General features: G+C 38.8%; 1 protein-coding gene across 1 annotated transcript; it reads left to right on the forward strand.

The window, feature by feature from the left end:
• Nucleotides 1–3,168: 3,168 nt before the first annotated feature.
• Nucleotides 3,169–17,373, forward strand: LOC137411018 (pro-glucagon-like). Its single transcript, XM_068096473.2, has 5 exons — nucleotides 3,169–3,276; nucleotides 4,651–4,753; nucleotides 6,241–6,375; nucleotides 11,589–11,705; nucleotides 16,268–17,373. Exons 2-5 carry the CDS (start codon nucleotides 4,659–4,661, stop codon nucleotides 16,350–16,352), a joined length of 432 nt encoding a protein of 143 aa, XP_067952574.2. The 5' UTR covers nucleotides 3,169–3,276; nucleotides 4,651–4,658; the 3' UTR covers nucleotides 16,353–17,373.
• The last annotated feature ends 715 nt before the right edge of the window (nucleotides 17,374–18,088 follow it).

Below are 18,088 nucleotides of genomic sequence, written 5' to 3' on the forward strand. Positions count from 1 at the left end.
TTATATTATATCACCTTTATCTATCAATATTGTTGAAATGAAGATCAAATAACTGCATGTTGAAATATGTTGAATAAGTCAAAACTTTACATGGGGTGTACATACTTTTTCACGTGACTATATATATGTATGTATATATGTATGTATCTATGTATGTATCTATGTATGTATCTATGTATGTATCTATGTATGTATCTATGTATGTATCTATGTATCTATGTATGTATCCATGTATGTATCTATGTATGTATCTATGTAAGTATCTATGTATGTATCCATGTATGTATCTATGTATGTATCTATGTATCTATGTACGTATCTATGTATGTATCCATGTATGTATATATGTATGTATCTATGTATGTATCTATGTATCTATGTATGTATCTATGTATGTATCTATGTATCTATGTATGTATCTATGTATGTATCTATGTATGTATCCATGTATGTATCCATGTATGTATCTATGTATGTATCCATGTATGTATCCATGTATGTATCTATGTCTGTATATATGTATGTATCTATGTGTGTATCTATGTATGTATCTATTTATGTATCTATGTATCTATGTATCTATGTATGTATCCATGTATGTATCCATGTATGTATCCATGTATGTATCCATGTATGTATCCATGTATGTATCTATGTATCCATGTATGTATCTATGTATGTATCCATGTATGTATCCATGTATGTATCTATGTATGTATCCATGTATGTACATATGTGTGTATCTATGTGTGTATCTATGTATGTATCTATGTATGTATCTATGTATCTATGGATGTGTCTTTGTATGTATCCATGTATGTATCCATGTATGTATCCATGTATGTATCCATGTATGTATCTATGTATCCATGTATGTATCTATGTATGTATCTATGTATGTATCTATGTATGTATCTATGTATGTACCTATTTATGTATCCATGTATGTATCCATGTATGTATCCATGTATGTACCTATGTATGTATCCATGTATGTATCCATGTATGTATCCATGTATGTATCCATGTATGTATCCATGTATGTATCCATGTATCCATGTATGTATCTATGTATGTATCTATGTATGTATCTATGTATGTACCTATGTATGTATCCATGTATGTATCCATGCATGTATCCATGTATGTATCCATGTATGTATCTATGTATGTATCTATGTATGTATATATGTATCTTTGTATGTATCCATGTATGTATCCATGTATGTATCCATGTATGTATCCATGTATGTATCTATGTATCCATGTATGTATCTATGTATGTATCTATGTATGTATCTATGTATGTATCTATGTATGTACCTATGTATGTATCCATGTATGTATCCATGTATGTATCCATGTATGTACCTATGTATGTATCCATGTATGTATCCATGTATGTATCCATGTATGTATCCATGTATCCATGTATGTATCTATGTATGTATCTATGTATGTATCTATGTATGTACCTATGTATGTATCCATGTATGTATCCATGCATGTATCCATGTATGTATCCATGTATGTATCTATGTATGTATCTATGTATGTATATATGTATGTGTCTACGTATGACCCACACCAATATCCTCTATAAATTGATCACCCTGGTGGTCTAAGTCAGTTTTGGAATGGCTGATCACAATTCCAGGGTGAACTATTGGAGCAATGTTCTTTTGACCGATGTATCTAGATTCTGCGGACACTTCGACGATGGATGTGCTAGAATCTGGACACGAGTCGTGGTGCCATTTGCTAATCGTGACCTCATGTCACCTGATGGATTTGGTGGGGGCAATCTGTTGGCATTCAAGTTGGCCGAACTGACCGTGTCCTCAATTTGAGAGGTGCCGTGCTTAGTATCGTAGAATCTCTCATCCAAGAACTGCTTTCTTGGGGCTGAAATCACCAAGTACACCCATCGGAGTGTTTCCACCTACTGGCTATTTATGCAGGTGTGCACGATTCAAGGTAAACCAGGGTCATGTCAGTTGTAAAAAAATTTTTACTTTGCAATACGTTTTCCGACATCAGCCTTATCAATGCACACAAAACTTATCTGATAATTAATGACGCAAGGAAAAATAATTAATTGCAATTCAAGGTACCGGTAACCATAAAGTCAAATTAGGGCAAACGCGTCAAACAAATTGTGCAAAGTTTCAATCAGATGATAAACTCCAGACTGACTTCGTGATGCAAAACATTTTAATAACTGGTCGTCATGTAACAAACAGGTTGCAAAGAAAGTTTTCAACAAAATTGTCACATGACGCATTTACCTTTCAAGCTTAACAGGTAAAAAGTATGGTCACACACAGAGCGTGTAGCCTACCTGCTGCCAAGATACACAGAAGGGAGAAAAATGGTGTGGAATGCACTTTCCTTTTTAAAGGAAGTGCACTGCAAATGTTCACAGAGTACAAGTCTCTTCAAGGTAATGGGGAAAGAAATGAATATAACAACTTCAAAGGAAAACGTGTTCAAAGACTCAGTGACGTAATTGTTGATCTCTGAGTGGATGTGGGGTGGGTGGTTCGAACCCTGGCAGAGTCTTACCAAAGACGTTAAAACGGTACGTCTCACTTCCTTGCTTAATGCTCAAGGATAGAGCACGGACAAACGACACTGGGAATGCAATGGCAAACAACCCAGTGCAATCTTTGCTGTGAGGCTCCTTCGGCATCACGGATGCTCATCTGACATGACAAGTCATGAGTGTTGTAATGTGGTACAATGATGATGATGATATATCATGTAATCAAACTTTCCTCACCATCAAGGTAAAACCATGAAGATTTGTATATTAACATTTAATTAATTATTAATCATAAAAAGTTCCAGCAATTTTTTTCCCCTAAACTTTAACCAACTACTTTTACAGAAAATATTTCGTGGGAATATTACCCTCAATGTTTCAAACAGTTTATGGTCCAAGGTAAGATTTATCATTGATCATTTTCACGAAAAAAAAATTCAAAAGGCTTCATTCTGAAACTCCATAAACTATGATTGTATTATGGAAATAAAATATTTTCATGTCATTCAATTGACATGAAGCTTCTCCTTCCCCCCTCCCCCAACAAATTCCATTTGCCCGCCCTGGCTCCATATGATGAGTCAAGGTTGACACAGGAACACGTCATGTGGGCGTGGATAATTATGACAGGTGCTACTTTCTTTTCTTTTAGGATAAAAGGTCGAAAAGATCGGACTCAGAGTACTCGGATCCTCATCGTCCCGTGACGTGACTGCTCAAGTACTGCAAATGTAATGTATTTTATCTTCATTGCTTGTTGACTTATCTTCTGTGCAATGTTCATCTTCACTTTTTCACGCATATTTTCCGAAAGTTTCAGCCGTCTTTAAACATTGTCTTCTACTTTTTAATGGTTGCAATTATCCCAACCTTATTTTCGGGTTGGCCGGAGAATGTTCACGGAAGGCTGGCCAGGCCTGATGGCCAACAAGGTGGCAGGAATTTGTAATTTGGGCAAAGTGCTGGAAATAACTTGCCTATTCCTCAGGAAAACCACTGCGGGGAGTTAAAGTCCACCAACGACTAATACTGGCAGATAGGTCATCCGGCTTAACGTCGGTCCGATGAACGTATTGATGCAACACTCCAATTTGAAAAACCAGGATGACAGTTCATAGGTGCTCGCCAAAATTCGAACCCATGCTAGACATCTCAAATATAAAATATTACATAATATTACAATATTATACATAATAATATTATATATAATATTATATATATATATATATATAATGTACAATTTTATAAACAGGAATCAAATTCCTGCGAGGGGCTAAGTGTGAAAAAATTCTGACAACACGGGGCTCGAACCATGGACCTCCGTTGATAACGTGTCAACAGCCCACTGCACTATTGAGCCAGCCACAATCTCCAATATATAATGTATATATATATTAAAATATATATATATATATATATATATATATATATATATATATATATATATATATATATATATATATATATATATATATATATATATATATATGCCACCCTAGCATCCTCTACTTGTAGGACAATAAAAAAAAAATGTTTCAGCTGTTCTTTGGAACCTTTTTATGTCGTGTACGTTTGTTGTGTGTTCAGTGGAAGTTCCTATTTTGTTTCACAATGTCCTATTTGCTGATTACGTGCCTCCATTATCTCAATTTCAATATTATCTTCACTTACGTTTAAATACAGTGAACACAGCAAAAATGTAGGCCAGTTCAAGGATAAAGTTCCGTAATGGAATGAAAAGGAAGGTGGAGTGAAATAAAAAGACCATACGATTGGACTCTTAACGGTGATTGTCCATTTGTGGACAAGAAGTCAAATAGAGAGGTTTGATCAGTGAGTATGTTGGAAAATTGTTTACTTTAAATAATTGCAAAAATTAGGAAGTTAAATGATTTCGTCAATTTGCTTTTTAAGTTAGACCAAGCACTTAATGATCAGCAACCAGTAATATTTGATCAAAATTGGTTGATTTTCCTCTTCTCTTTGAAATAATTATGTTTGTGATTAAGACCGAGTGTTCTCCAGTATGCTGTATTCAATTTGCAAATTATGTAAACTCTCTTTTGTAAAGTTTTATCCTGGTCCTTTTTCTCTATCCTTTACAGCTGTGAAGATGAGTTCAAACAGACTTCTTGCGATGTTGTTGTTCCTGGTAATTATGATCACAAGTAATTCATTGCCAAGCCAAGCAGCTGCCATTAGCAACAGGTAAGAACGTTTCAGTTTTACTGCATTGTTCATGTCCCAGTTATTTTGTTTTCCTTCTTGTCCAGTTATATGCCCAGCTGGCTCCTCATCCTTTGACCCAGTTTCGCAATATTGCATCTCTCTTCCTAATCTCTAATCTTTTCTTCTTTTTTTTCTCTCTGTCTCTCTCCTCCATCTCTCTCCTCTCTCTCCTCCTCTCTCTCTCCTCGATCTCTGCTCCATCTCTCTCTCTCTCTCTCTCTCCTCCATCTCTCTCATCCTCTCTCTCTCCTCTCTCTCTCCTCTCTCACTCCTCCATCTCTCTCCTCTATCACTCTCCTTTATCTCTCTCCTCCATCTCTCTATCTCTCCTCTATCTCTCTCCTCTATCTCTCTCCTCTATCTCTCTCCTCTATCTCTCTCCTCTATCTCTCTCCTCTATCTCTCTCCTCTATCCCTCTCCTCTATCTCTCTCTTCTCTCTCTCCTCTCTCTCTCCTCTATCTCTCTCCTCTATCACTCTCCTTTATCTCTATCCTCCATCTCTCTCCTCCATCTCTCTCTCTCTCCTCTATCTCTCCTCTATCTCTCTCCTCTATCTCTCTCCTCTATCTCTCTCCTCTATCTCTCTCCTCTATCTCTCTCCTCTATCTCTCTCCGCTATCTCTCTCCGCTATCTCTCTCCTCTATCTCTCTCCTCTATCTCTCTCCTCCATCTCTCTCCTCCATCTCTCTCCTCCATCTCTCTCTCTCTCTCTCTCTCTCTCTCTCTCTGATTGGTGCCAATCTCTGCTTGCATCTTTTTTGCAATCTCTGGTTTTGAGTCTCACCATATCTCTGAACTCTGAATTAATTAATTTATCTACAGTGAGAAATGATTGGTTGGGAAAAGTATCTTGCTGGTCTATCAGTATTTTAAGCTGATTTTGTGTTTTTCATGAATCCATATGACTTAAAATTCTAAAAATACATGTTTTTTCACTTCCCCTTCAGACTTGTCTTTGCAAATCCAAAAGAGCTTTTTATTACCCATTTCGTGCTCTCTTTCTATGCTCCTTAACATTTCATATTCTTGAATGTATTTCCATTACTACTTGTCAGAAAAGGCATTTATTTGACTGCTTCATGTAACAGGCCTACTGTAAATGTAACTAATTTATTAATTTGAGTTTTTGTTAGGTCGAATAGTCCAATCATGGTTTGTGGAATGAATACGTCTAATTATTCTTATGGGACTCGACTGCATATTACAATCTACATTAGTTTTCTCTGGCTTGGCCTGCAGTGATATTATGTCGAGAATTCTGGCTTTTTGAGGACTTTCGCTGAAACCCTCATCCATGAATGGTGTTTATTTAAACTTGTGTAAAGTAAATCCATATGACCATTGCATTATGCCCGGTTGTGTGGCAGTCCACGATGAGATCCCCATTGTAATTCATATTTATTTCTCCTCTGTCATGCCACTTATTTGATCCTCGCTAAGTAAAAGAATTATGTTGTGCGCAGGTCTGTGAAGGAAACGGGGCACTCGATCGCAAAGCGTCATTCCGAGGGCACTTTCACAAGCGATTACAGCAAGTTCATGGACAACGCACGGGCCAAGGAATTTGTTAACTGGCTAATGAACTCCAAACGTGCAAGGTACACATGACCACAAAACACCTCCTTATTGAACCTAATGTATACCAAATAGAAGCAGTTTTAATTTGCATCATAATATCATCATGTTGAACTAAAATTAACCTTGTTTGTTGTTCCTACAAAAATGGACTGTAATTTCTCAAATAATTGTTTCAAATGCTTCAACCCATTATTAATTGCTTTTTATTCTGGAATCGTCACATGAAATTTGTTGAATATTCTCCAATAAATATAACTGTAGTTCACATTTTTGTTGTTACCCTCGCCAGAGGAGAGGGCATTGCATTTGAGTCCGTTTGTTTGTCTGTTTCTTTGTTTGTCTGTTTGTCCGCACCGAATAAATATGATTTTCTCTGCAACCGTTGGTCCGATCGACATGAAATTTTCACCATAGGTGCAGCTATACCTGAAGAATTTTTTAATGATAATTATGACTTCATAGGTCACGTGGTTCGGCCGCCATCTTGGAAAAATCGAAAAACTTTGCACCTCTATATCTCGGAAAGCGCTGAATAGAAAAAATTGAGACATCGCTCATTGTAAAGAACTCTCTATTGGGAATAAAATATGTTAATGATGATGTCATAGGTGCCTCCATTATGACGTTATAATTCGACAAGTACAAAACTTCATCCAATCAAGATGAAATTTATTGAGCACCATGTCGGCATAAACTGGTGGAGAAAAAAAAATAATTATGACGTCATCGGTCATGTGCTTCGGCCGCCATATTTGTTTTAACACAAAAGCCTTAAAAACTACTGAAAATACATCCTGGCAAGGGTTTGCAATCTCTGATTTCTTTTTTTCTTGTTAAGGATTTATGAAGGGGTTACGTGACTCTTATCACGTTCAGAACAACATTGCGAGTAAATATCACTACTTTTACATGAATTACAAGGATACTGTAGAGTGTAGACAATGAATAAATCAACACTTTATGCAGCATGCAGTTTGAACCTGGGATCCCATAGCATCATGAGTTATGTGCTGAGATGGGAACAGCAAAGAAGACAGATTTGTATTTCTTTAGAAGACATTTACTTTCCTACATCGACATGTCCACATCTGTTCTTTTTTTTAAAGTATTTTCTTTGCCATTAAATTGTTACATCTAGCATTGGCCCACCTTCAGTGGGAAATTAGAAGTGGTGATATTTCCACAAAATGATATTCTTCTGGAACACACTGTACACTTCCAAAAAAATTGCATATACTGTATCCATATTTGGCCTTTCTGGACAACATTAGAATTTTTGTGATGTAAAATGCAAAGAATGTTAAATTTACACACAGTGATCATGTTTTTTATGGAGCACACTGTACACCTGAAAATTATTTTTGGGACATACTATAACCATATAATTTGTCTTGCTGGACGACACTAAAGCTTTTGTGATGTACAATGGAAAAATGTAAAATTTACACAAAGTAATCTTGTTTTTTTTGGGGACACTAAACCTGAAAATTATTTTTGGGAATACTGTAATCATATTTGGCCTTGCTGGAAAACACTAGATGTTTGTGATGTATAAGTCCAAGTGATCAATTTTGAAGGTCTCATCAAACATATATATGTATATGTATATATATATATGTTTAAATATATATATATTTTTTTTATTATATATATATATTTATATGTTTATATATATATATATATATATATATATATATATATATATATATATATATGTTTATATATATATATATATATTTATATATTTATATGTTTATATATATACAGACTTGGCATTTAATATGGAATATTTTTTTTGTGGGGGTGAACTTACTTTTCAAGATGACTTAGAACCAAAAGTTCATTGGAATTATGTTGAAATTATTCTAGATTTTGTTAACTAGGGCATGCCCGTACTATATATATATCTAAAAGTATATCCCCCCCCTCTATTTACATGCAATGGTTTGGTCCAAAGCGAACGGCTTGCGAGTACGGTGACAATCCCCCCCCTCTATTTACATGAAATGGTTTGGTCCAAAGCGAACGGCTTGCGAGTACGGTGACAACCCCCCCCCCCCCCCCTCTATTTACATGAAATGGTTTGGTCCAAAGCGAACGGCTTGCGAGTACGGTGACAATCCCCCCCCTCTATTTACATGAAATGGTTTGGTCCAAAGCTAACGGCTTGCGGAGTTTGGTAAAGAAATCGCCATCGCGTGCACAAACGCGCAGGAAAGCGAATGAATCGCAAATTAGTTTTAATTAGTTTTAAAACATAGTTTAACGCCCGAGCGAGTTTAACGCAATCGCAAATCGCATCGCAAAGCGAAAGAATCGCAAATTAGTTTTAATTAGTTTTAAAACATAGTTTAACGCCAACATAGCGCCAACATAGTTTGCCGACGGGAAATAAATGAATACGCTCTCAAATGTGCCGTCCGAGGCAGAGTCTGTTCGCCACGTTCGGCACACGTGATAGCTCGCTGCTCTCTGATTGGTTGAATCGTTTTTTGGACATAGCTCGGTAACTACTTCTCCGATTAATATGAAACCTTGAAAAGGCACATCCTCGGGTCCCCAGCAATATACCTGGCAAGTTTAAAGTATATCGGACCGGTAGTTGTCGAGAAACAGCGGTCACAGACAAACATACATACATACATACATACATACATACAAACATACAAACATACAAACATACAAACATACACACAGAGATTACTGGAATTATAGATAGATGTGACCTTTAAAAGAAACAAAAACCACATTTGACATTTCGACGCAAATAAATGGATCCTTGAAAGTGATGTAAACTGATATCGAACTCAATTCACAGACAGTACTGTGTTAAACTTCTGTACGTTTTCCAGAAGTATCTCTTTCTTTTGCACATTAGCCAATTTTTTTTTCAAAAAAACAAAAGCTAAATTATGACTGGGATTACGGACAGTAAAATTACAGTTCAGTACTTCGTGTAACCCCCACGAGCATTCATGAGAGCACGTACACGTCGAGGCATGCTGTTCACGAGATTTGCCAAGGTTTGGACAGGAATCGCTTGCCATGCAGTGACAATAGTCTGCTGCAATTCACGCACAGAGGTAGTCTGCTGGTCCAAGTTGTCGATTTGATGCGTTAATTCTGCCCACAAGTTCTCTATCGGATTCATATCCGGGGACATGGCAGGTTACTCCATATGCTCTACACCACGGTCAGCAAGAAAGTGTTGGATCATGTGAGCACGATGAGGCCGTGCATTGTCATCTTGGAAGAGAAAGTTCCTCGAAAGGCTGCACGAGCAAATGGAAGCAATGTTTCTTCCAGAATGACCCTGTACTTGAACTGGTTCAGGTTTCCATTCAGAACAACCAGGTCAGTTTTGCCCCCTGCATGAAAAGCAGCCCAAACGGTCACCCCACCACCTCCAGCTTGGACTCTTGGCACTATACAATCTTCGTTGTGGGCTTCATGCACTTGTCTGCGCACTCAGACGCGGCCATCTTGACGATAGACCAGAAATCTAGACTCGTCACTGAAGGTCACGTGATTCCAGTGTCCTGGCTGCCATTGACGGTGCTCTCTGGCCCACTGCAATCGGCGCTGGCTGTGTTGCCTGGTCAGGTGTGGCTTTCTCAGGGGACGCCTGACACGATAGCCTGCTTGAACCAGTCGTTGGTTGACTAGCCTTCTGGATACAGGCACATTTGTCAGTTGCTGCCACTCAGCCCTAAGCCGATTAGCTGACTTGGTACGGCCATTGCGGACTAACCGGTGCAGCTGGCGATCATCTCTCCTTGTGGTTCTGCGTGGTTGTCCTGGCCTCAGTATTGGAGTAGGGACACCCCTCTGAGCATTTCGTTTCAGGATCTTTAACACCTGACCTTGAGTGATGCCGTACTGCCGAGCAATAGCACGCTGTTTCATGCCAGAATTTCGTAAAGCCACCACTCCATGACAAACAGCATTGTCAAGTTGACGGACCATCTCCAGAGGAAGCGGCAATAACTTTTGTAGACGTGCAGCAGTTGTTTCCACTAATAGAGAACGCAACAACCCTTATATACCCGATTGTGAAGCCAATCGTCAAATGTACCTGTCCTTACATTTTGTCACGCCACCTGTGATATAATCCTGTTGTTGACTTCTTGCTGCGACAGACAATCAGTGACATGGTTCTTTTAAGAAATAAATCACCAAAGTGTAAAAGAAACTCACCAGATTGATATACTGAGTTAAGAAAGTAAACCCAAGTCAAGAAAAAAAAAATCCATAGTAAATGCCAAGTCTGTATATTGAGACCTAACTTTACTTTTCCATTTTATCATTGCTCTATTTCACTTATGTTATTATATGCTTCTTTACTCTGTTTTATGTTCACGACCATCTTGTGACTTGTTAAAGCTTAATTCACCTCCCACTATAAATTAACCTTGGTAGCTTGCAGGTTTGTTTTGTTATTGAGTAAGCTGAGTCTGGTACAGCAATATTACTGTGTAAATACAGTACACCTTTCTAGATGACAATTTAAGGTTGAGTGTAACAGTATAGTTTTCGAAGCAACAAAGTGCAACAGACTCAACTTTTCTAGGGTTCACATTGCAAATGAGAAATTTTGATGTCGCCTGCAATAGGTAATTACTTTAGAACTTATTGCTCGGGCTCAAGTTTTGTTTGTGAAATAAATGTTAGCTCTTTCACGAGCCCCGATTCAGTATACAAAAACAAAAAAACAAACAAAAAAAACCGTAAATTCTGATGCAATGCCAGCAAGAGGCGCTGTGTCCCGAAGCGCACCCTCTATCGGATGGCAACATTCAGCTGGCTGTTCTACATGCATTGGATGTTAAAGGTTATGGATGTTAAAGATCCAACAACATCTCCTTCATTTTTTGTGCATAAGTACATATCTAAATCCCCTCCATAAAGATTGAATTTAACACCTAAGTTTGTTATAAAAAGGATGCAGACATCAAGTTTGATTACAGTAAAGGTGATAACACGGTTGGTACATGGTAGATTATTTATGTGTTCGATTAAGTTAATAGTGTATGGATACCGCATAATGGACGAAGATATCTTATTGTGTGTCTAAGTGTCCTTGTACATGCTTGTACCTTTCAGCAGATCGTACTTTTGTAATAGTTTGAGTAAGTCAAATCAAATTGTGGTGTGGATATGTTTCTGGCAGTTCGGTTTTATATCTTTGTAAGCCCAAGTTTGTTTTAAGGATCAAATCTGTCTCTGTCGACAGATGGCACGAGGACACTGCAATGTCCGAGATCGGTTCCAAACGTCTTATTACTAGGGAGGACAAAGATTTGAAGTCTTCAGGACGTGATGCCCGCTGGCTATTGGAAAAGCAACATATGTAATTTACTTTGCTTCTCCATATTTCTTTACATTTATTCCAAATGCTAGAAATGTTAGTGTATTTTTCATCTGTTCACGTATATATCATGGAGGACATGTGATGACACCCTACATTATATGAACTAGTGAGATACCTCTAATACGCATGGGTGGGAGGCCAGAAGCAAACAGACAATGCAGAAACGGCGAATGCTAAAGCATGAAACCAATAAATTCCACATTCCTGTAGCACCTTCAGTCGCATGTCAGACATGGACAGCAAGTTCGTGAAGGACTTCCATATATATATATTTACTTCCTTCCATGAAAAACGTACCTGTTCGCAAACAAACGGGTATGTTCATGTATAGAAACATAAATCGTGGGTCCGTGGCGAATCTGCATATGGCGATCCGTGAATTCACGTTTAGAAAGTAGAAACCGTCACGGCATTTCGTCATTCACTTGAACTCGATATCTCTTTTTTCATTCCAAACAGCATAACTCCAATCACAAATTAAATGACATTAATATAAAAAATAAACTTTTAAAAACATTCGTGACATAAACAAATATTTAAATCCTGATGTGAAGTTCCGTACGGTTGGGTGAACACAATTACGAATTCAAAATCGTAATTGTATTCACTCAATTCCAATCATCAATTGATACTTTAACAAAACGATTCACACAATTAACGTTTAACGATTTAACATTACGATTGAATGACGGTTTTATTGGGATATTATCAAACCCGCGCATTGCCGTCATCTGTCCACTTCCGCATTCGCGGCAGGTTCATAATTCTCATCTAAATCTAAACAGTATTTGTAGAATTTCAATAAAAGCCACATCACTGTTCATATCGGTAAATATTATTCCATCATGTTTGGAAAAACTGGAAAATTGGAAAAACAATATAGCCTATTTTACTCCAGGGGGTCCCAGGATTACCCACCCAAAATATCGTTGCGATCGGTTCAGCCGTTTTTGCGGTACCTGGGAACAGACGGACGGACGGACAGACATTTGGTGAATTATAGTGAGATGACTGTTTTTACTTGTCAGCTAACTCGTATGTTCATTGTATCATCTTCCTATTAAAACACCTATTTTAAGGCATTATCATGGATTTACATTCGAGCTTTGACAAAAAAGCTATTTTAGTAAACTTAGCCTTTGACATTTCCAAATTGATTGTCATGCCAAACAAGTATCAAATGATTGGCGATGTAACAAGTACAGACAAAGTGACTGTTTGCAGTGATGATAACACAGTACTCTATCCCAAAAGTTGTGACTTCCTATTTGAGCAGTAATAATAATTTTTCCTGTCCCATTCGAGAAACAATATTTCGTCTCAGAATTATCAGATGGTCAGTACAAGCTCAGCTGGCTCATTAATGGCCTACGAGGAGTGGGCAATCTATCTGCTTCACTTCATCTGGTCTATACATGACACCAGTCTGCACTTCATGCACACTTTTAAATGCTTACGGAAACTTGGATTGGTCACTGAAGGCGCAGATAAAAAAGAAGCACCACCGCACACTTCTACATAGTTAAACCCGAATTAAAGGAAAAATTAAGACCTGAGTGGAAGAAGTACTGAAGTCACATTTATTTTTTTTGCAAAGTGACTTAGAACCAGCAACTCCATCTAGTATGGTAGCAATCCATGCCTGTAACTAGAACGGCACTCAATAGAGAGCTTACCTCCGCCTGGTGAACAGTTTACGTTTTGTATGTCAGAGTAGACCAGAAAATCACAAAGAGTCACATTCAATCAAAATCAATCACAGGAATTACCACAAGTCCAGTCTTTCATACCCTGATCTACCCCTCGTTTTTGACCATATCACTCAATGGTGAAGAATCGCTTAAGAACTTCTATTAGCCGGATCCGGATCCGGATCTTCAATCAAAATCTAATCGAATCGTCCTTGTCCGACACGCAATCCACCAAGTTTCCACCACACGCAATCCACGCAATCCACCAAGTCCGCCAAGTTTCGTCCAAATCCGTCCACAACTTTTTGAGATATCCTGCTACGTATCGTTTTTGGCCCTATCTCCCAATAGTGAAAAATCACTTTTAAAATTCTAGTAGCCGGAACCGAATCCAGATCTTCACCAAAATCTAATCGTTTCGTCCTTGTGACATACGCTACATCTCTGCCAAATCTCGTCCAAATCCGTCGACAACTTTTTGAGATATTTTGTTCACAAACAAACAAACGGACAGACAGGGGTGAAAACATAACCTTTGGTGGCGGAGGTAATGATTTTGCATGGAGTAATATTGTGACTTAAGTACTTCTTGAACTTGGGTCTTCAAATTCAATGATGGTAACGTTACAATGCTTACCTTGGTTTAGTGCGGCATGGTTCTCATTTCCAAGTCAATGCAGTTTTCTGTAGCCAAACTACTTCGCTTTGCTGTAGCAAATATCACATGGGAGTATTACTGTATGTGGGGTGAATGCCAACAGCACTCGAAGAATTGCAGAACCATTGCTCCGCTATTTAGTCTCATAGACCCTTCTCTTCAAGAGAAAATCTGAATTACCTATCCTATTTTTTGTAGCATTAGACCAAGAACCTTTGGCCTCTCTTTTTGCCTTATCAGTTTGTAAAGCTCCAGTTTAAATAGATCTACTTTGTAAGTGAACATGCCAGTACCCCCAATAATCACATATTTGGGAATCAAGGCCAAGGATGATCATAGATAAAGTATAAAAGGTCACTGGAGTTTACTTTTTTTTAAGCATAAAGGTTAAATACGCTTTGCCAAAAAATAATTATGCGATCCATTTGCCAGCATGAGTTAGTGGATGCTAAAGACCCCACTGTTTCCTTCACGAAGATTAGGTAAGTTATCAAACTGAACAAATTATCAAATTCCTGCCCTGAATGACTGCCGAGAAGGCAATAGCAATCCATCCAGCATAATCCACCCAGCATAATCCACCCAGCATAATCCACCCAGCAATAGCAATCCACCCAGCATAATCCACCCAGCATAATCCACCCAGCATAATCCACCCAGCATAATCCACCCAGCATAATCCACCCAGCATAATCCACCCAGCATAATCCACCCAGCAATAGCAATGCATCCAGCATAATCCACCCAGCATAATCCACCCAGCAATAGCAATCCACTCAGCATAATCCACCCAGCATAATCCACCCAGCATAATCCACCCAGCATAATCCACCCAGCATAATCCACCCAGCATAATCCACCCAGCATAATCCACCCAGGAATAGCAATGCATCCAGCATAATCCACCCAGCATAATCCACACAGCATAATCCACCCAGCATAATCCACCCAGCAATAGCAATCCACCCAGCATAATCCACCCAGCATAATCCACCCAGCATAATCCACCCAGCATAATCCACCCAGCATAATCCACCCAGCAATAGCAATGCATCCAGCATAATCCACCCAGCATAATCCACCCAGCAATAGCAATCCACTCAGCATAATCCACCCAGCATAATCCACCCAGCATAATCCACCTAGGAATAGCAATGCATCCAGCATAATCCACCCAGCATGATCCACCCAGCATAATCCACCTAGGAATAGCAATGCATCCAGCATAATCCACCCAGCATAATCCACCCAGCAATAGCAATCCACTCAGCATAATCCACCCAGCATAATCCACCCAGCATAATCCACCTAGGAATAGCAATGCATCCAGCATAATCCACCCAGCATAATCCACCCAGCATAATCCACCCAGCAATAGCAATCCACTCAGCATAATCCACCCAGCATAATCCACCCAGCATAATCCACCTAGGAATAGCAATGCATCCAGCATAATCCACCGAGCATAATCCACCCAGCATAATCCGCCCAGCAATAGCAATCCACCCAGCATAATCCACCCAGCATAATCCACCCAGCATAATCCACCCAGAATAATCCACCCAGCATAATCCACCCAGCATAATCCACCCAGCATAATCCACCCAGCATAATCCACCCAGTAATAGCAATCCATCCAGCATAATCCACCCAGCATAATCCACCCAGCATAATCCACCCAGCAATAGCAATCCACCCAGCAATATCAATCCACCCAGCATAATGCACCCAGCAATAGAAATCCACCCAGCATAATGCACCCAGCAATAGCAATCAATCCAGCATAATCTACCCAGCAATAGCAATCCACCCAGCATAACCCTTGCTAAGAAGCTGGTGCGGCAGCCCCAATCCTCCGCAACGAGTACGGTACACCTCATCTCATCAAGGCGCATGGTGGAGCTTGAGCATGAACATGTGCAGAATGAGGACATTCGGAAAAATCTGTGCATTTTTCATATATATTGCAAGGACATTGGTACAGTATATGGGATTTGTATATGGGGGTCCCAGGTTCATGAATCAGGGTTTCAAATAGTCAACCGTAGTAGTTACTAGTTAGAGTAGAAATGTTTATAATAGTTTAAAAAACGAACTAAAATACCGTTTTCTGTTTTCTTTACTGTTTTTATTTGAGGTGTGTAATGAACTCTTGTCCTTGTTCATATTTTTTGAAATGTTTTATCTTGCAGCCCATCTGTCGGAACGTGGCACTCAAGGAAAGTGAAAAATTCCCGGTCAAGAAGACAAGCACGACCATCTCTGGTTAATCCTTAAAACTGTTAGAGACAAGTGAAGTATTTATACGTTTGTGATAACGAGTGAGGTGAGAAATGTTACGACGAAAAGTTTGTGAAGTGTTGGATCGTAGCAAAAATTGACTGCAAATTAATGTATTTTCAAGTGTGTGGGGTATGCAAACTTTTTGTCACTCCACGCCACACACGTGGGGCATGGCACAGGGATAGCGGGATGGCAATTGGCCAAATTTGAAACAGTGTGTGGGAAAAGGGAAATCCCATACTTTTACAATGGCTTCTTTTTCCTAATAGCCCGATGGCTGGAAGAGAAAATGTCCCCACACCGTTACATTAAATAGCAGTTTTAATATCACAGAAATGGTGATTTGAAAACAAACACAGCCATAATTATTTACCCTACTGTACGCACTATGTTACATGACGAGGGCGTGGGCAGCAATGGATCCTTAATGAGAAAACACAGAACATGCACTTAATTTATAATATGGCCTCTAGATCGGGGAAAGATGGAGTTTGCTAATTTATAACATGGCCTCTAGATCGGGGAAAGATGGAGTTTGCAAATTTATAATATGGCCTCGAGATCCGGGAAAGATGGAGTTTGCAAATTTATAATATGGCCTCTGGATCCGGGAAAGATGGAGTTTGCAAATTTATAATATGGCCTCTAGATCCGGGAAAGATGGAGTTTGCAAATTTATAATATGGCCTCGAGATCCGGGAAAGATGGAGTTTGCAAATTTATAATATGGCTTCTAGATCGGGGAAAGATGGAGTTTGCAAATTTATAATATGGCCTCTAGATCCGGGAAAGATGGAGTTTGCAAATTTATAATATGGCCTCGAGATCCGGGAAAGATGGAGTTTGCAAATTTATAATATGGCCTCGAGATCGGGGAAAGATGGAGTTTGCAAATTTATAATATGGCCTCTAGATCGGGGAAAGATGGAGTTTGCAAATTTATAATATGGCCTCTAGATCGGGGAAAGATGGAGTTTGCTAATTTATAATATGGCCTCTAGATCGGGGAAAGATGGAGTTTGCAAATTTATAATATGGCCCCTAGATCGGGGAAAGATGGAGTTTGCAAATTTATAATATGGCCTCTAGATCGGGGAAAGATGGAGTTTGCAAATTTATAATATGGCCTCTAGATCGGGGAAAGATGGAGTTTGCAAATTTATAATATGGCCTCTAGATCGGGGAAAGATGGAGTTTGCTAATTTATAATATGGCCTCTAGATCGGGGAAAGATGGAGTTTGCTAATTTCTAATATGGCCTCTAGATCGGGGAAAGATGGAGTTTGCAAATTTATAATATGGCCTCTAGATCGGGGAAAGATGGAGTTTGCAAATTTATAATATGGCCTCTAGATCGGGGAAAGATGGAGTTTGCAAATTTATAATATGGCCTCTAGATCGGGGAAAGATGGAGTTTGCAAATTTATAATATGGCCTCGAGATCGGGGAAAGATGGAGTTTGCTAATTTATAATATGGCCTCTAGATCCGGGAAAGATGGAGTTTGTAAATTTATAATATGGCCTCGAGATCGGGGAAAGATGGAGTTTGCTAATTTATAATATGGCCTCTAGATCGGGGAAAGATGGAGTTTGCAAATTTATAATATGGCCTCGAGATCGGGGAAAGATGGAGTTTGCAAATTTATAATATGGCCTCTAGATCTGGGAAATATGGAGTTTGCTAATTAATAATATGGCCTCTAGATCGGGGAAAGATGGAGTTTGCAAA

This window comes from Myxine glutinosa, chromosome 1, assembly GCF_964187855.1.
Source record: "Myxine glutinosa chromosome 1, kmMyxGlut1.1, whole genome shotgun sequence".
In the NCBI taxonomy this organism is placed as follows: domain Eukaryota; kingdom Metazoa; phylum Chordata; class Myxini; order Myxiniformes; family Myxinidae; genus Myxine; species Myxine glutinosa.

Excerpts from the sequence above, each read along its gene's own strand:
- LOC137411018 (XM_068096473.2), top strand. The coding sequence starts at position 4,659 with ATGAGTTCAAACAGACTTCTTGCGATGTTGTTGTTCCTGGTAATTATG. Across the intron at positions 6,376-11,588 it reads ATGAACTCCAAACGTGCAAG|ATGGCACGAGGACACTGCAA; the intron begins GTACACATGACC and ends CTCTGTCGACAG. Across the intron at positions 11,706-16,267 it reads CTATTGGAAAAGCAACATAT|CCCATCTGTCGGAACGTGGC; the intron begins GTAATTTACTTT and ends TTTATCTTGCAG.